Source organism: Taudactylus pleione, unplaced genomic scaffold (assembly GCF_031769625.1).
Source record: "Taudactylus pleione unplaced genomic scaffold, aTauple2 ptg000225l, whole genome shotgun sequence".
NCBI classification, from domain to species: domain Eukaryota; kingdom Metazoa; phylum Chordata; class Amphibia; order Anura; family Myobatrachidae; genus Taudactylus; species Taudactylus pleione.
In genome coordinates, this window is record NW_028284627.1 from 215,001 (window position 1) to 232,500 (window position 17,500).

The 17,500-nt window shown below is 41.8% G+C and overlaps 1 protein-coding gene across 1 annotated transcript in view; it reads right to left on the reverse strand.

Moving 5' to 3' along the window:
- Positions 1 to 17,500, reverse strand: part of CD9 (CD9 molecule) — a 33,286-nt gene that overhangs the window by 5,684 nt on the left and 10,102 nt on the right. The window contains exons 2-6 of the mRNA XM_088478899.1: positions 8,870 to 8,969; positions 5,923 to 6,020; positions 4,586 to 4,660; positions 2,070 to 2,171; positions 851 to 940 (exon numbers count right to left, since the gene is read on the reverse strand). Of these exons, the coding sequence (XP_088335025.1) occupies positions 851 to 940; positions 2,070 to 2,171; positions 4,586 to 4,660; positions 5,923 to 6,020; positions 8,870 to 8,969 (465 nt within the window). The remainder of the gene's footprint in view (positions 1 to 850; positions 941 to 2,069; positions 2,172 to 4,585; positions 4,661 to 5,922; positions 6,021 to 8,869; positions 8,970 to 17,500) is intronic.

Genomic DNA, 17,500 nt, shown 5'->3' on the forward strand with positions numbered 1-17,500 from the left:
TTTTTTTTTTCCATTCTGTCACCTCCCATCTGGACTATTGCAACCTGTCATCCCACTTACCCATCTACCCCCACTTCAATCCAGCCTTAAGTACAACACTGACACTAATCATCTAACTCTGCTCCAAATCCCTACACTGGGTCTCCGTATTCCATAGATTCCACTTAAAATCCCCCCCCCCCCTTCCATTTACATTGTAAGCTCCAATGAGCAGGGTCCTCCTCCCCCTCCTCTTCTCACTACCTACTGCTCTTGCACACCAGCTACACACTACACTTCTTTGGGCTCACTGCCCCCAGGCACCTCTGTCTTGTACCCTTCCCACCTCTAAACAGCTCTAGGCCTGTTAGTTGTGCCCACACTAATAGGTACATGTGTACTTCCCCTGTACCTCCTGCTTCCATAGTAGCTGTGAGCACCACGCTACTTGGTATTTGCTTACTGTTCAGAATGGTTTATTGATTTGTACTGTTTACCATGTACTGTCTTATTGTTTGTCCTGTGTACGGCACTGTGGACCACATGTGGCACCCTATAAATAAAGATTAATAATAAGTGCTCACCCTTACATAAAGGCAGCACCACTAATCACGTATGAAACTCCCCAGCGCACCCAACCAGACATTATCCACAGTCTTTAATAAAGTGATGGGTTTTCAAAGCATGTTTAGAGACTTGTCTACACCCACGTATACTATCCACACTAACACACCCCCTATCAGCGGTGCTGCGGAGCACAGTGGCGCCCATCAAATCAACAGCTCTATACCTATGTATACACACAAAATCCCCATAATGTAAACACAGAGCAGTTTACAAGTCATAATAATGGAAACATAAAATACTGTACCGGCCTACTGATGGTATCCAATAGAGAACTTGAGGGACAAGTGTCTGAAAGTGAGGCATCAATAATGGGCGTTACTCCGCAACAGTCCAACTGGAAAACAAAAATGGTCATATTACACATATTATTATTATTATTATTATTATTATTAGTCTAGTTATTATGGGAAGAAACCCAAAAGTAAGGTCTTATGCCCCGACCAGTGATAGCTATCACCAGATATATCACAGGCAATAGCTTCCATATGAAATGCATTGGGAAGAAGGATTGCAGTGGTACATGTACTGTCACAATCCCTTTATGGATACTGGCATTTCAGGATAAAAAAAAAAAAAAAAGCACGTTTCAAGTCGAAGATTTTTTTTTCCATCCATTAGGGGTGGGGAGAAATTGTGGCAATTTTTGGGGGGTTATTTTGCAATTTCTAATCACTGCCATTACCAACTTATTAATATAATGTTAAAAAGCATGGGGAAAAAAAAAAAAAACACAAAAAAAAACAACTTGCATTTACTATTGATCTAATTTTTCAAGTTAACAACTTTTCTGTTCTGCCGCCTTCTGGTGGAAAAAAACCCCCAACATATTAAACCTTTTTATAACCAACATTTCCCGGGGGCAATCAGAAAGGGGTAGTGCTAGTTCTTCACCACACCCACTTCCACACTGTTTACAATAGATTTGGCATAGTTTGGATTCATTCCTAATCGTAGGCCTGTTTCGAGCTCTGAAACCATTTGAAGTCCTAACAAAACATCCTCAAATTCAAAAACGGTGAGAAACCCACGCAGCAAACATTACACAAGTGGAAAATGTGGCACTCTCCAAAAACTTGAAGCACTCTCCATTTAGAATTGTAGACTATAACAGTAACAAGTCACCATTCATGTCTTGAAAGATGGTACTGGAACTCAAATAATTTTTTGCCCTGGGCCTGCTAAAGTTTTTTGGGACAATTCAATTGTCGGCGGCTGTCAGTGCCAGATGCCCGATGGAGCAATTCAATTGTTGTGACGCCCTAACCAGGACTTTAGACGGGTTTAGCCACTTTAATTAATAAAACAATTAAATCGCCCCCTTAAAGTGGCCTTTGACCTGGGTTCCAGCTTGTAAAAATGCCAATAACAAAAAGACAAGTAAATTTGGCGAGGCTACTACTTTTGGTTTAGTTTCAATGTACGTGTGTATAAATATTTATTACAAAAAAAAAAAAAAAACTTACGGCGATATGTATACCCTTTAGTGTTTCCTTCAGAGCTACCTCTTTAGTCTTAACATACTTCTCATAGGCATCCATGTAAAAGGTCTTTAATTCCTCGACAACCTAGAGAGCATAAAAACACAAATTAAAAAACAAAAAAAAACAAACCCAATTAGCATTTCTATTTTCCAACAAATGTTCCCCCAGATTGTTCTGCAGAAAACATAGTAAGATAGTGAGCGGTGTAAAAAGTTAGGCGCATATGTAATTCTGATTACAATGGTAAAATAGTAGATTTGACTACATATATTTTTTATAAATGTATGTAAGCAGAATCAACACTTCTAATTCATTAGGGTCTAAGCACCTATATGTATCAATCATCATCATCTGCTCCTTAAGCAAGGACTGGGCTGCATGTGACATGATTTGATGAGGGGAATAGAGTGAGCAGGAAGCCACAGACCGAGTTAGACAGTGTAAGCAGGGCCATCTTAACTTATGGGCACACTGGGCAGCTGCCCAGAGCCCCACAATTCTAGGGGCTTTCCAGCAGGGGCGCGCTGGGCTGCTCCGTGCATAGGGCAGCTGGCTGAGAGGCAGACAGAGAAAGATGCTCCCCAGCCACTCTTGATTGTAAATAAGATAAAATCAGTGCGGCCAGAAGCATTCTCTCTCTGCCTCCGAGCCTGCAGATTAATGGAGGGCATATCTCCCCTCAGGTCCCCCTCTCTCAGGGTGTCCCCGTACTTTAATCACAGCTGCAGTGCAGAGCAGGAACTGCACTATGAGCTGGAGAAGAGAAGAGGAAGTTGGAGTCAAAGCAGGGGGAGACCTACACTGCATTGTTAGCAGCAGCAAAGGAAAAATGAGGGGGGGGGGGGTAGGACCTGCTGCAGACCCAGTTAAAGACTATCCAGCAGCCAGGCTATAAGGGGGACTGAAGGAGGAGGCATTGTCTATATGTATGTGTATAAGTTTGTGACTGAGTAGTAGTGTGACTAGGTTGGTGTGCATGATATGATATGAGATAGACCAGGGTGTACCCCAATGTTTATGACCAGCTATTACCAGATAAGCTCATTCTTTATCTTTTACATGTAATTCTTAATTTTTATGTGTGTTTATTGTACGGTGATTAAATCTTTTTGAAACCACTACACTATGAGAGTACCCCTCTCTTTGCTTTCTTCAATGCTTTTGGAGTGCATTGTGGTGTGCATTGGATCATTAGAGGAATCTTCTCTGTGGAACAGGAAAAGACACATAAAACCCAATGCTTGCATACATGGGTGAATACGGTACGCAATACTAATTAAGAGTGTGCCATTCTGATTTAATTACTACACTATAAAGGTGCTTTTTCTCACTCTTCTCTTTTTCATAACATTTTGAAATCATACAACAAGTGATTTATTGGAGAATATACAGCCTGCCACTGTGAAGACAGGATTATAGTGAACTAAGACCGCTACTGCATCTACACAAACATTTGGATTTGAGTGCTGTCTCAGTATCATCTCGGATTGCATATATATATATATATATATATATATATATATATATATACACACATATACACACACACATATATACACACATATATATATATATATACATATATACACACACACACATATATATATATATATATATATATATATATATATATATATATATATATATATATATATATATATATATATATATATATATATACACATACATACATATACACACACACATATAGCCCCGAGTGGAAGGAGCAGAGACTCCCAAGCAGCACAGAGTATATCAGGAGATGAGTGATGTGTTAGTGAGGTAGTAGGGGAATGGAGGCAGCAGGAATCTACAGACAAAGATAGATAGTGGAAGCAGAGGGGTCCCCAAAAACATTTTTGTTTTTGTCCCAGTTTATTGTATTCCATTTAATTGAGTAGTCGGGAATCTGAAATTATTAGCAGGTGCGAATAAAAAAAAAAAAAAAAAATCGACCCACATATGAAAAATTCTACAATCCATTTTTTTTTCTTTTATCCACAAAATATCAATATCTAACAGGATTCAAAGATTGGCTGTTAGTAAAACTTAGCGATACACAAACATAGTGAGAAGAATGTAATGCAGGTAAACAGTACTTCTCAATAATCCCTTTCTGGTAGAACAATCTAATTTGCACTGGCACACAGGGTTATAAGCCTGATGACTATGGGGTGCAACGTTGGAACAAAATAATAAAGATATACAGTGGTTGGTTGTCTGGATTTCGGGTTAGACTGAGCGAGGCATGTTTTGTCCTGATTGTCTCTTTTTAAAAGTTAGGATCATTGGGTGTTTCTCCCTATATTGAAGCAAAAAGGACATAACAGACCGATTCAGCAATAAAAGGATCTTTTTCTTTTTTTTTTAAATAAACCTGTTTTATTATTATTATATGTCTAAAATACATTGAAATGCTTTTAGAACTTTCAATTTATTGCAGCCTGCACCAATTAAAAAGAAAGTGATAATTACTAATTGTGTTGAAACAACCATACCTTATCCTTATTGGCAAAACCCCAGATACCGGCAGCAATTTCAATGGCAAAAATGACCAGGAGAAAAGCAAAGAACTGTAAGGAGAAAAAATAATAATAAAATGGTTTTCAAGCTTATAAAAATGCCATACTATATAGGAACATAAAATAAATATTAATTGTGAATAGATTACGAGTAACTACAATTTTTTTTATTTTTAAATGGCGCTCACCATGCATTTAGACAGATTGTCTGTCTAAAGCTTCATAAAAACAGCAATGTAAACTACCTGTGTTAAAATGCTGAGTTGAAGATGTGTTTCAAGTTATGTACATTTAAAAAAGGTGTGAAATAAAAAACCTTATACCAAATAAGTCTGAATCTGTTTTTTTTGTTTTTTTAATATGTATTTGAGACATGGGGGAGTTTTATCAAAGCTTGGAAAGAGATAAAGTGGAGAGAGAACGTACCAATCAATCAGCTTCTAATGGCGGGTACACACTAGACGATACGTCTTCTGATCCGGCAACGTAGTGCGTACTCGCCATGTTGCTGACGATGCAGGCTATAACTGTCATGTTACAGGCTGTGTTTGAGAGATGGGAAGTACCAACCAATCAGCTCCTAACTGTCCGTTTTCAAAGGCTTGATAAAGCTCCCCCATTTCTTCTTATTCCACGTCAATGAGTTTTTTGCTGGTCAATTTAACTTTCATTAATCTCAATAGTAACACAATATAATGCCATTAGATGTGCTTTGCCTGAATGAGGACAACCTCCTGTTTTATCACAGATGCATGTTTTAAAGCTTAAACGATGCATCTAAACTTACATCCATAAACCCGACGCCATTTGTGCGTTTTTCCATGTGTTAAAAAAAAAAAAAATACCAGTGGGTATCATTCAGCCCAATGCACCCTATAAATTCAATAGGAAACCAGTGAGATCACTGAGAAATAAACATTAAAACATGGTGGAATAGGTGGCGTATCGCTTGCACCATGTACTGTCTCCACACGGGCCCCCTCTTCTCTTGTGGCGCAGTTGTCAGTAGATTCTGGCACTGTGCTACAGGCTACTGCTCGGGTCTCCGGGAACATGGCACCCAGGCCATGTTTCCGGTCATTTCCCTACTGCGCATGGCCAAATCTCCGGGAAAATTTCAGTTGTGCCACTGGTATTTAGATTCAACAATGTTGTAGTAAAATAGTGGAGGCTTAGGAACTTTTTTTTTACAACTCTGATCATGTAATAATTAAACTGTGGAAAGCAATTGTTTTATGTACAGCAAAGAAATCGGACAAGCAGACAAAGCACAATAACCATATAATGTAAAGCTAACATGAACTGAAAATTACCAATCCCAGCATGCATTCTGACTCCTGAATTGCACCACAGCATCCAAGGAAACCAACCAACATCATAAGTGCTCCAGCGCCAATCAAGATGTAGACTCCTGCAATGAAAATACAGATTATGCAGAGACTTAGGGGTATATTTACTAAAGTACAGGTTTTTAGAAGTGGAGATGTTGCCCATAGCAACCAATCAGATTCTAGCTATTGTCCTCTAGAAGGTGCAAGATAAATGTTAAGTAGAATCTGATTGGTTGCTATGGGCAACATCTCCAAGTCTAAAAATCTGCGTGTAGTGTATGGCTGCCACAAAAAAAATGGTCTCTGTAGCGTATGGCTGCCACAAAAAATGGTCTCTGTAGCGTATGGCTGCCACAAAAAATGGTCTCTGTAGTGTATGGCTGCCACAAAAAATGGTCTCTGTAGCGTATGGCTGCCACAAAAAATGGTCTCTGTAGCGTATGGCTGCCACAAAAAATGGTCTCTGTAGCATATGGCTGCCACAAAAAATGGTCTCTGTAGCGTATGACGGTCACAAAAATGGTCTCTAGTGTATAGCGGTCACAAAAATGGGAAGGGGGCGGTGTGTACCATATCAGAGTTATATGCAGTATATCTCAGTACTTTCTCCACTTGCAACTGGGTGGGTGTACATGGGCGTTTGCACATAAGATTGGTTTACCATGACATGCTGACAGAATTGCAGGTGCTGCTGATTGAAAATGTTACCGGTCACCGCTTATTAAATAGACCACTAGGTGTCTATGGATTAGTTTGCTTTGTAATTTATTTTTTTGTGTCTGTAGTGGGTTGGGGGTTCTTTAAGATTTTCCTTCAGCACCAGTTTACCTAGAAGAGGTATTCATTGTATGAATGGATCAGGGTGGGGCCCCAAACCAGTATCTTGCCTAGTGGCCTGAGAGGTCTTAGGGGCCTATCCAGCAAAACATAATTATCACATGTGATAATTATGGTTTGTACTCACTGACAGAGTTCAAACACAGTTTAGGAGGCCCCCCCTTTTTCACCTTAGCCTGGTTCACCTGTCTTCTTTCGGTGAGCAGAGCCACATGTCTGCCGTGCCCCCAGAGTGAGACTCTCGGGGCACGGCAGTGCAGACACAGCAGGGAGGGACCAGAATAGATCCCTCTGCAGTGGCTACCTTGTAAATCTTCACAGGCTGCCTTGTAAACAGCAGCATGTGAAGGTTATCGGGGGCTGAACGCCATCTCAGAGTGGCGTTCAGCAACACCATCAAGTTCTGAAGAAAAAAATACTTTTTCGGAACTTGATGAATAGGCCCGACCTTTACTTTCACAAAAGTATGTGAAAATTTTAATTTTCACATGCTTTTGTGAAAAATAGGCCTCTTAATCCGGCTGTGGACTGAATCTTCCTATACAGATGTGTCCTTATACATCTTCGCTGCAGTCTCGCTAAAAAGTCCCGTGAGGCTCTGCTACCGCCAGGCATCTTTTTTGCATCTTTTTCTGTTGAAGATGCATCTAAGTGGCAATGCTACGCGGCTAGGATGCACCAACAGACAGTGCTGATCAAACTGATATTCGGCACACAGACGATTTCTCTGATGATTTGCCCGATTTAAACAGATCGGAACGACAAATTTGTTCAAATCGTCAAGTGAGTACACACTATGTGCGCTCCTGTGGTATCATCCATCGTATCTTCAGGCTGACTGAACATGCAGCTCAATCTGTCAATCTCATTAACGACTTCCCGTAAATCGTGCATGTGTGCGCACTACCATAGTGTTCCCAGCTAGGCTGTTTTAGTGGGGCGCCGCGTACTGCCCAATTTTAAAAGGGCAAAACGCGCCCTGCCCTTTTAGCAGCACCCCACTAAAACAGCATGACCTGAGCCTTCCTCACCCGCGGACCGCGGTATCCCGCGGGTGGGAAGAGTTGCGGTGAACGATCACCGCCGGGTAAACAGACGCCATACACATGCGCACGGCATCTATTCAACGTGAATGGAGAGCTTGGGGTATGGCCAGCACCTCCGCAAGTGCTGGGCATGCATCCAAGTGGAGGCGTGTCACAAGAACAAGGACCCTCCCCAGCCATCCACGCCTCCTTTACGGGGGACGCGCAGACGTTACCTGCTGCCTCCCCCAGCGCCCTGTCCGCACTCTAGCAGGCTGGGCAGGCGGTTACGACCAGGCAATATGTTAACTATACAATGTTAACGACCTACCCACCAAACGATGCAAGATTTATTGTTCGGTCGTTTGGAAGATTGCACAGTGTGTATGCACTATATCTTTTGTCAGGGAGTTCAAAGGAAATCTGGACGACCATAACATAGTTTGCAGATCGCCTAATATGTACCCAGCTCGAGTCTCTGAATCCGTATGCGAAGTGCTACAATGTAGCAGCCGCAGCTTTTTTCATTCCAAGTTCTGTTGCGGTTCATATAGAGACTCAGGTGCACACAGATATAAAAGTCGCATATCAAAGTAATCAGCACAGTCTGTTGGTGCGTCCTAGTCGCATCGCATTGCGACTTGTGATGCATTTTCGGTGGGAAAAATAAAAGACGCCTGATGCTAGCAGAGTACCACAGGATCTGGCAGCTCACTCACAACAGGCACGTTGCACTGCGTGAGGCTAGATGTATAAGGAAACAGCTGTAGGTCAGGTAGCTTCACTAGTCCAAGTGAATCATTTTGAAATAAGAAAGGCTCAAAACATTTTTACACATCTAGATTATAATCCTTTTCTCGGTAATGCTGTACACACGATGGAGGGTAGCCATTTTGTCAGCCAAACCAATTGTAAAAATGCAGCATACACAGTACACTATAGTAACAAAGGTGTGAGCTGCTATTGCCTCACATTCATACACTGAGGGAGACAGCTGTACGGGTCACATATAAAACATCCAAGCTACAAATGTCACTCCCAGGAAATGTGTATTTTATAGGACTTACCAGTAAAGTAGGAGCTGGTGGCTTCGGATTCAAATATGGTCTTTGTCTGGTTATCGAACCTAAGCCATAGCCCTATTCCAAGAACGGCTGTTCCTGCCAGCTGGAGAGACAAAAAGAAAATATGGAAGTCACCTAAATGCATAGTTACTGTATAGGCAATATGAAGCAAGCCATGCAGAAAAGGAGAATATGAAAACCGATCACCACGTTACTGAGATTCAATTCACTAGCACTGCAAGGCTTGTGTGTAACCATGGTGTCGAAGCCGGATGATTGGCTGAGACCAAATCTTGTAAATTAATAACTGGTGACGCCATTTTGTGTCACCTTTAGCGACGCCATTTTGCGTCCTCAGTGCGATACCATTGTGTATGATGCTATATTTGATTGGCGTTGTGCGTCTGTTTTGGTACAGCATAATGTTAAAAGTCCAAACAAAACCTATACGCACATTAGATAATACATATAAAACATACAAGGCGCACAACGCATAGTTGCGCAGTACATCAAAGCAGATAAGCACAAACGCACACTAGCGAATTTACACAATATTCTCACACTCACACATGCAATCACTTAGAACAAGGTTCCCAAGCATTAAGCTTGATATTATAAGTTTTATTAACAAATACTAATGTTGTGAAATGTAATGTATATTATATTTAAGGTACATAAGCTAGTAGACATGTCATGTTTGGTTACATTCTAAATCATTGTTTATTTGCAGATCACCGGTTCTATCGGCAAGGAATTCACATAATGCGTCTGCAAGTTATGAATTATAGGAAATTAGTGGTTAGAATGTATAACTGTATGTAGTGTCTTTTGACTAGTTTAAACCTGTTCTTTGGTGGGAAAACCACACAAAGCAACGTCTGAGGAACCGGGACATACCCCTAGTGATGCTGTATGAACTGTCCAATGACCTGCATCGTACCAGAATGTCCAGGAGCAAGACCCAATGGAAATCTGTTACCTAGTTTCTTTGTTCTGTAAGGTATATATAATCTGAGTACTGATTATAGTATACAGCCATTCTTCTTGGATGACCACAGGCTTCTGGATAGACTACTGTTTACTGGGACCAGTGCGCATGCGTATGTATCGGCTTGTACCTTTGTATTTACTTGCTTTTTGCGCTAACTGTCTAGATCACAGTGCGTTATACTTTTCATTAAATGATATATAATTTTTGTGCTTTGGAACCACAATTGGATTGGAAAGCAACTATTTCTTATGCGACTTGTAGCGCTAAATAGCGACATTTGGGTATAGAGATTTAGAGGTATAAATAGTGGTATATTGTGTAACTCACAGCAACCAGTCATATTAGCTTTCACTACACAAACCAGCGCAAGAATGCTCAAAGCTGGGATCTGATTTGTTGATATGAAATACCACACACATGCTTTATAGAGCCACTTATTGAATTGGCCATATAATCAGCTGAACAGCTGTGAATAGCTCGCCTATAAGCAAGTTGCCATATGTAAAGCACTAATAAAAAAGTATGTGTTTAAGTTTTCATACAGTAAAGGTGCATACACACGTAACGATTTTGTAACCAACGATTATCTGTCAGATTTTCCCTTGAAAAGTGAACGATTTTTTGAAGTGTAATGAACGATTTTTACAACGGTGAACGAAAAATGTTCCTTCCCTTAATGAAAATCGCTATGTTGGACAGTCTGAAATTAACTACAAACGGGAGCGCGCTTGAATGATTTTCGTTCACTGTTATAACTCAGAAATCGAACGATTTTTTTGAACGATTACTACTTCGTTATAGTTAAATCATTCAAAAAATCATAACGTGTGTATGCACCTTTAGTGACACACGTTACACTTAATCAAATAGCAAACAGACTGTTGTTCTCTGTTTTTAGGTATAGAGGGGAATTCAATTAGGTGCGAGTTTGGTCCCGCAAGGTGAATTCACTGCAAATTCACCTTGCGAATTACATTTGCAATTCAATTCCAAACTCACATTTCTTTTTCAGAGTAAAATTTGCCTGTTTTTCTTCACACCCCCCTGAGCAGGTGAAAAGGTAGGGAAAATCTGTATTTTAAAAAAGGTACAAATGTCTGGACTTGCTTCAGAACCCCTTGTACACCCCCTCCCCCTAATGACCAATTAGCCATTTGGAATTACATGTCATTTTTGTGGTAAAAATAAATAAATGGTCTCAAATTACCTCAAAATAAGCTTTTTTTGGCTAAATAATTAATCATAAATTGAAAGTATTTATTTCACCGAAAAATAATTGCTTTCTATCATTTTTACAGTTTTTAAAGTTGCCTCAAATTATTATTTATTATTATTACCACCAGTTATTTATATAGCGCACACATATTCCACAGCGCTTTACAGAGCATATTTGGCCACTCACAAAAGCATCTTTTTCTTCTACTACTAATTTTTTTGTATTTTCCTTTGTAATTACACAAAATTCTACAGCTTTTTACATTTAATTATTTTTTTTTAAATGCACAAATCAGCCATTTGACACCTTTTAAAAATAAAAATAACAAAGGCCCTCATTCAGAGCCGTACGCTCTGAGCAGAGCGCACGCTCTGAATGAGGGCCGGCCTCCATGAAAATGGACAGCCGCTCGCGAGTGGGTCTGAATCAGGCCCAAAGTTTTTACTTTTCTGGGATCCAGGATGGTCTCCCCACTTTTTCAGGCTATTTTCCCTGTTCACTTTTTGGACAAAATCTAATTGAATTGGGCGTATCTCGGGTGCGTGCATGAATGAATTCCCCCCATAGTCTCCATTGTCCTGGTCTTCTATCAGACGAGGTAGTATATACACATCAACAACCCATTGGAGGCAGAGATGAGGAGCATGGTCAATGGAACCACCAGATAGGATAGCCAAAATTTGGCTTTTTTTTGTTCAATTTATCATGCTACACCAAAACTGTGTGGAATAACGTTCTCATATTTTTGAAGAGGTTATCTGATGCTAACATTTTTTCATTTTTTTTTTGCATTTCACTGAATGAAAAATCTGACGCTTTCTGCTCCTTAATAGCATACTTATCTACCGACCAAGGTTGTGGTTGGAGCTTCATGACTGCATAATAAAATGGGTGAGAGAAGGCATATGATGCCACAAGACACATCATATCCCTGCTCACTAATAACCAGATTTAGGGGTATACTGACTAAGCCTTAAAACCTGGCGCTTCCGATCGGGTTTATGCCAGAAATTTAAAAGTACAATTATTTTACTAGCAAAGCACGGCTAGTAGAAGCATTGCACTTTTACATTTAGGGCATAAACACAATTGGAAATGCCTGGTTTTAATACCAGAGACTTAGTAAATAAACCCCTTATTATTAGGTGCATACACACCAGGACGATCTCGGCACGATTTGGCCAAATCGAAATGACAAAATCGGGCATATCGTGCAGTGTATATGCCCAATTTGCGCCCGCGGTCACATGCGATATCGTGTGATTGACTGTGCAGCACGGCCAATCACACGATATCGCAATCATACGATATCGCATCGGAGGCTGTACATATTAATGAAAGACGGAACAGTGATTGTTCCGTCGTACATTAAATCTTTAAAGTGTGTACAGGCAATCATGCGATGTCCAGGGTGAAGGCAAATCGCCCTGAATATCGGCACGATTGCCGGTCGTTTAGGTGTTAGAGTTAAGAGCATACTTTCCTGCTCTTCTGAAGTGTCAGGGAGGGCCACGCACTTCATGGAGTTTTCACGCACTCCCTTGAGAGCAGGCCAGCCTCCTGGAAACCACGCACTTCCCAAGTGTGCGGTCCCAGGACCTGATGACTAGGTTCACATTGTAAGTAACAAAGAGTTATATTTAACAATAATAATAATCATCAACAAAAAATAGTCATAACAGGTGTCCTCTGTAAGTGACATTTTATAGTAACCCTAACAAAATGACACCTGCTTTTTGGGCAGAAAAAAACCCCCCAAAATTGGGACACACCACATTCTATGTGGAGTACAAAATCAAAACAATCCTAAATGTCAATTTAAGACAATTTCACTCCTGACATTATAATTCCTCATTACCAAGCAGGGCCATAACTAGGGTAGTGTGGCCGGTGCAACTGCACATGCCCTGTGGGTGGAACCGGCCGTCTCCACCCGTGATCACCCCCTCTAATTTGTCATTATTCTACACCGCTGCAATGTATAATAGTAACTGTGTACCCAGCTTCTTCTCTGCCGGGCGCACCACTACTGTTGACATTACAGCGGGCAGCGCTGCAATGTATAATAGTAACTGTGTGCCCAGATTCTTCTCTGGCGGGCGCACCGCTACGGTTACACATTACAGCGGGCAGCGCTGCAGCTGCCTGAGATCCGCCCCCTCCCCTGTCTTCGGAAGGGTCTTAAAGGACTGCGAGAGACATGACGTCTCTCCCAGTTCAGTCCCACAGTGCCCTGAACCGAGAGGCCGTGTGGCATAATGTGTAAGGGAGTGGGGGGGATTTGTTCTGTGTGGCATAATGTGTAAGGGGAGGGGGAGTTGTACTGTGTGGCATAATGTGCACGGGTAGGGGGAGTTGTACTGTGTGGCATAATGTGTAAGGGGGACGGGGGGGGGGGGGGGAGTTGTACTGTGTGACATAATGTGTAAGGGGAGGGGGAGTTGTACTGTGTGGCATAATGTGTAAGGGTAGGGGGAGTTGTACTGTGTGGGATAATGTGTAAGGGGAGGGGGAGTTGTACTGTGTGAATGTGTAAGGGGAGGGGGAGTTGTACTGTGTGGCATAATGTGTAAGGGGAGGGGGAGTTGTACTGTGTGACAATGTGTAAGGGGAGGGGGAGTTGTACTGTGTGGCATAATGTGCAAGGGGAGGAGGAGTTGTACTGTGTGACATAATGTGTAAGGGGAGGGGGAGTTATACTGTGTGGCATAATGTGTAAGGGGGACGGGGGGAGGGGGGGGGAGTTGTACTGTGTGACATAATGTGTAAGGGGAGGGGGAGTTGTACTGTGTGGTATAATGTGTAAGGGTAGGGGGAGTTGTACTGTGTGACATAATGTGTAAGGGGAGGGGGAGTTGTACTGTGTGACAATGTGTAAGGGGAGGGGGAGTTGTACTGTGTGACAATGTGTAAGGGGAGGGGGAGTTGTACTGTGTGACAATGTGTAAGGGGAGGGGGAGTTGTATTGTGTGACAATGTGTAAGGGGAGGGGGAGTTGTATTGTGTGACAGTGTAAGGGGAGGGGGAGTTATACTGTGTGGCATAATGTGTAAGGGGGACGGGGGGAGGGGGGGGGGGGAGTTGTACTGTGTGGCATAATGTGTAAGGGGAGGGGGAGTTGTACTGTGTGGCATAATGTGTAATGGGGGGGTGAGTTGTGCTGTGTGGCATAATGTGTAATGGGGGGGGGGGGGAGTTGTACTGTGTGGCATAATGTGTAAGGTGGAGGGGGGAGTTGCACTGTGTGGCATAATGTGCAATGGGGGAATTTGTACAGTGTGGCATAATGTACAATGGGGGGGTGGAATTTGTACTGTGTGGCATAACGTGTAATGGGGGGGTGGAATTTGTACTGTGTGGCATAACGTGTAATGGGGGGGTGGAATTTGTACTGTGTGGCATAATGTGTAATGGGGGGGTGGAATTTGTACTGTGTGGCATAATGTGTAATGGGGGGGTGGAATTTGTACTGTGTGGCATAATGTGTAGTGGGGTGGAATTTGTACTGTGTGGCATAATGTGTAATGGGGTGGAATTTGTACTGTGTGGCATAATGTGTAATGGGGGGAATTTGTACTGTGTGGCATAATGTGTAATGGGGGGTGGAATTTGTACTGTGTGGCATAATGTGTAATGGGGGTGGAATTTGTACTGTGTGGCATAATGTGTAATGGGGGGGAATTTGTAATGTGTAAGGGGCACTACTACAATTTAGCGTAATGTGTATAAGACAACTACTACATGTATGTAGTGTAATTTAAATAAGGGGCACTACAGTGTGGTGTAATGTGAATTGAGGGTACTATAATGTGGTCACGCTTCCCCGATGAGACAATGCCCTTTTTTTGGCCGGCGCGCACTGTCCCTGTTTAAGATGGGAGTGGGCACCAAAATGTCTAGCTACAGCTCTGTTACCAAGGTTTACCTGGAAGGAAGTCAGTAAGATAAAGCAACATAGTTGCAACAATTTAGTAAAGGTTGCTGTATACTGTATAGCATCACTCTAGGACAATAGAGATCTGCAGGTGGGGAGCTGCTTTAAGCGTTTGTCAAGACACAATGCAGCTAGGGGATATACTGACCGCCGGGATCCTGACTACATCCCCTGCTACTGTAGCTGCCGCTGGAACAGATAAAATGATAACATGAAGAAATGTCAGGCGAAACCACAGTGCTCTACCCAGATTTTCCATCAAGATGACTCATTGTTCCCCTGACAAACAGAGCTGCAAGGAAGCCAAGATTACTGTACAAACTGGTTTCTCTGACACTACTCCAACAGTTTCATCTCAGGACTGCATTGTAGTTTAACATAACATGAGTATCATCTAACCAGGAATTAGAAAATAATATAGGCCATCAATGTAGTCAGAAACCCTCCCAAAGATAGAAGTCCTTACAGCATGGGTCTTCAACCTTTGGCCCTCCAGCTGCTGTGGAACTACAGATCCCAGGGTGCACTGCCACAGTTTTAGCATGCTGTTATACTAAAACGGTGGCAGGGCATGCTGGGATGTGTAGCTTCATAGCAGCTGGAGGGCCAAAGGTTGAAGACCCCTGCCTTATAGAGAACCTGTGGACTCAGAAAAGTAAATAAGGGTTAATATATAGTGATGTATGTTTCAAAAGGCCCTGGTTCCTGTCACCTAGCTTGAATTGTTCATACAAAGATGCCCTGGGGTACAGTTGACCAGCCTGCTATGGTTGGTCACACAGCCCCACACACCCCTCTAGACATTTACACACATTATATTGGGACAATATAAGCCATACCCCGATCAACTCAAATCCCATTCTGATCCACTAGAAACACCCACCATTAGTTACATTCCAACCCTTACCAGGTCTTCAAACTGGGATAGATAAGAGGTATTCTAACAGGTGCTCAAAGACTTGGAATACTTCAGAATGGAAAATTTTAACCAGTGGAACCAGCTACACGATGTGACGTCAACAGATACAGAAAGGAAACTCCCCACGGAGGCCCAATAATAAAATCATATTTCCTACACATATGTACTGAAAAAAAAATAATAATTCAATCATTCTGTTTAATTCACTTATTATATCTCTGCTGCTTTGGAAGAGTTATAAATACTTCCTAAAATAATTGTGGTTAACCAAAAAAGGTAGTAAAACAGATGTAAAATCAGCCTAGTACACCAGCACAACTCATGCCCTTGTGTCACCAGAAAAAAAAAAAAAAAAAAGGTGTTTGGGTGAAAATAAAGTGGCTTAAAAAGTGCAGACATTATGTTACAAGTTGTCAGTTCTTGGGGTTCAGTCTATTCATTGGCAGTCCATACATTCTACCCATCCCAAGGTAGCAGAATTATTCCAAGAAATGTCCAAACTTTGACCTACCTTGAACCACGTTCGCGGGTCCCTATAGTAAGCAGGCTAACCTGGTTGATATCAACCAGGTCTGCCTGCTTGCACAGACGGTAGTTGGGCGATAACGACCATACGTGGTCGCGCATCGACCATCGTATGGTCGTTTGCAGGGGCCAGAAACTGTCAGATTTTAATGATAACGTTCCTATCGTTAAGAACTGACAGCTAGTCGTACCGTGTGTACGCATTACTTATCGCTGCTTTTATTTATTAAACAATGTAAAAATGTCATACTAAACTTCATTTCATAAAGTTAAGTCTCTGGGCGGAATTCAATTGATTACGCGGTCCGTATCTCCAGTCTAAAGTGACAGGAGATCACGGGCCGCCATTCAATTGCTGCCGTTCTTCGCGCTGATCGCACCCATAGAGGTCAGGTTTAGCCGCGTAAAGCAGCTAAACCCGACCAAAGTGCTGGGCGCGATTGCGAAAAGTGATGTTTGGGCGCCCAAACATGTCACTTTTCGCACATTTCAGCTCTCATCCCCCAGGGGCTGCAAGCTGAAATGTAGCGCTTGGCAGCTGATTGCGCCAGACAGGAGCAAGAATAGAATAGCTCCGTCGGGCGCGATAGGGGCTAAAAAGAATTGAATTCCGCCCTCTGTGTTCTTAATAAATTCATACATTAGATATATTTGGTTTTTGCAATGCTATTTTTAAAGCAGGGAATGATTTGTTTTAGAGTAACTCTGGTTAAATTGGGTTGTGATTCTTGTTTAGGATCAGATCATAGAGTAATAGATTAAAGACTTCCCAAGAGTGTCAGCTCTTGAACAAAATCTTAATGTTGGCAAAACTTTGGGTTTAATAGTGAGTGTAAGATATTATTCGTGAAATTGTAGTAACAGACAATGTGGTGTTGTTTAGATTAACCTTTTCACACCCACGTTAGGTCACGGATGACTAGGTGGGTTTGGTGAGGATATGTAGATGTAATGTTTTTTTTTATGCAATATGGCTATTAAGAAAAAAAAAAAAACTCATCCATTTAGATACGTCATGGAACAGAAACTGTGTTTTACTGGTTTTCAGT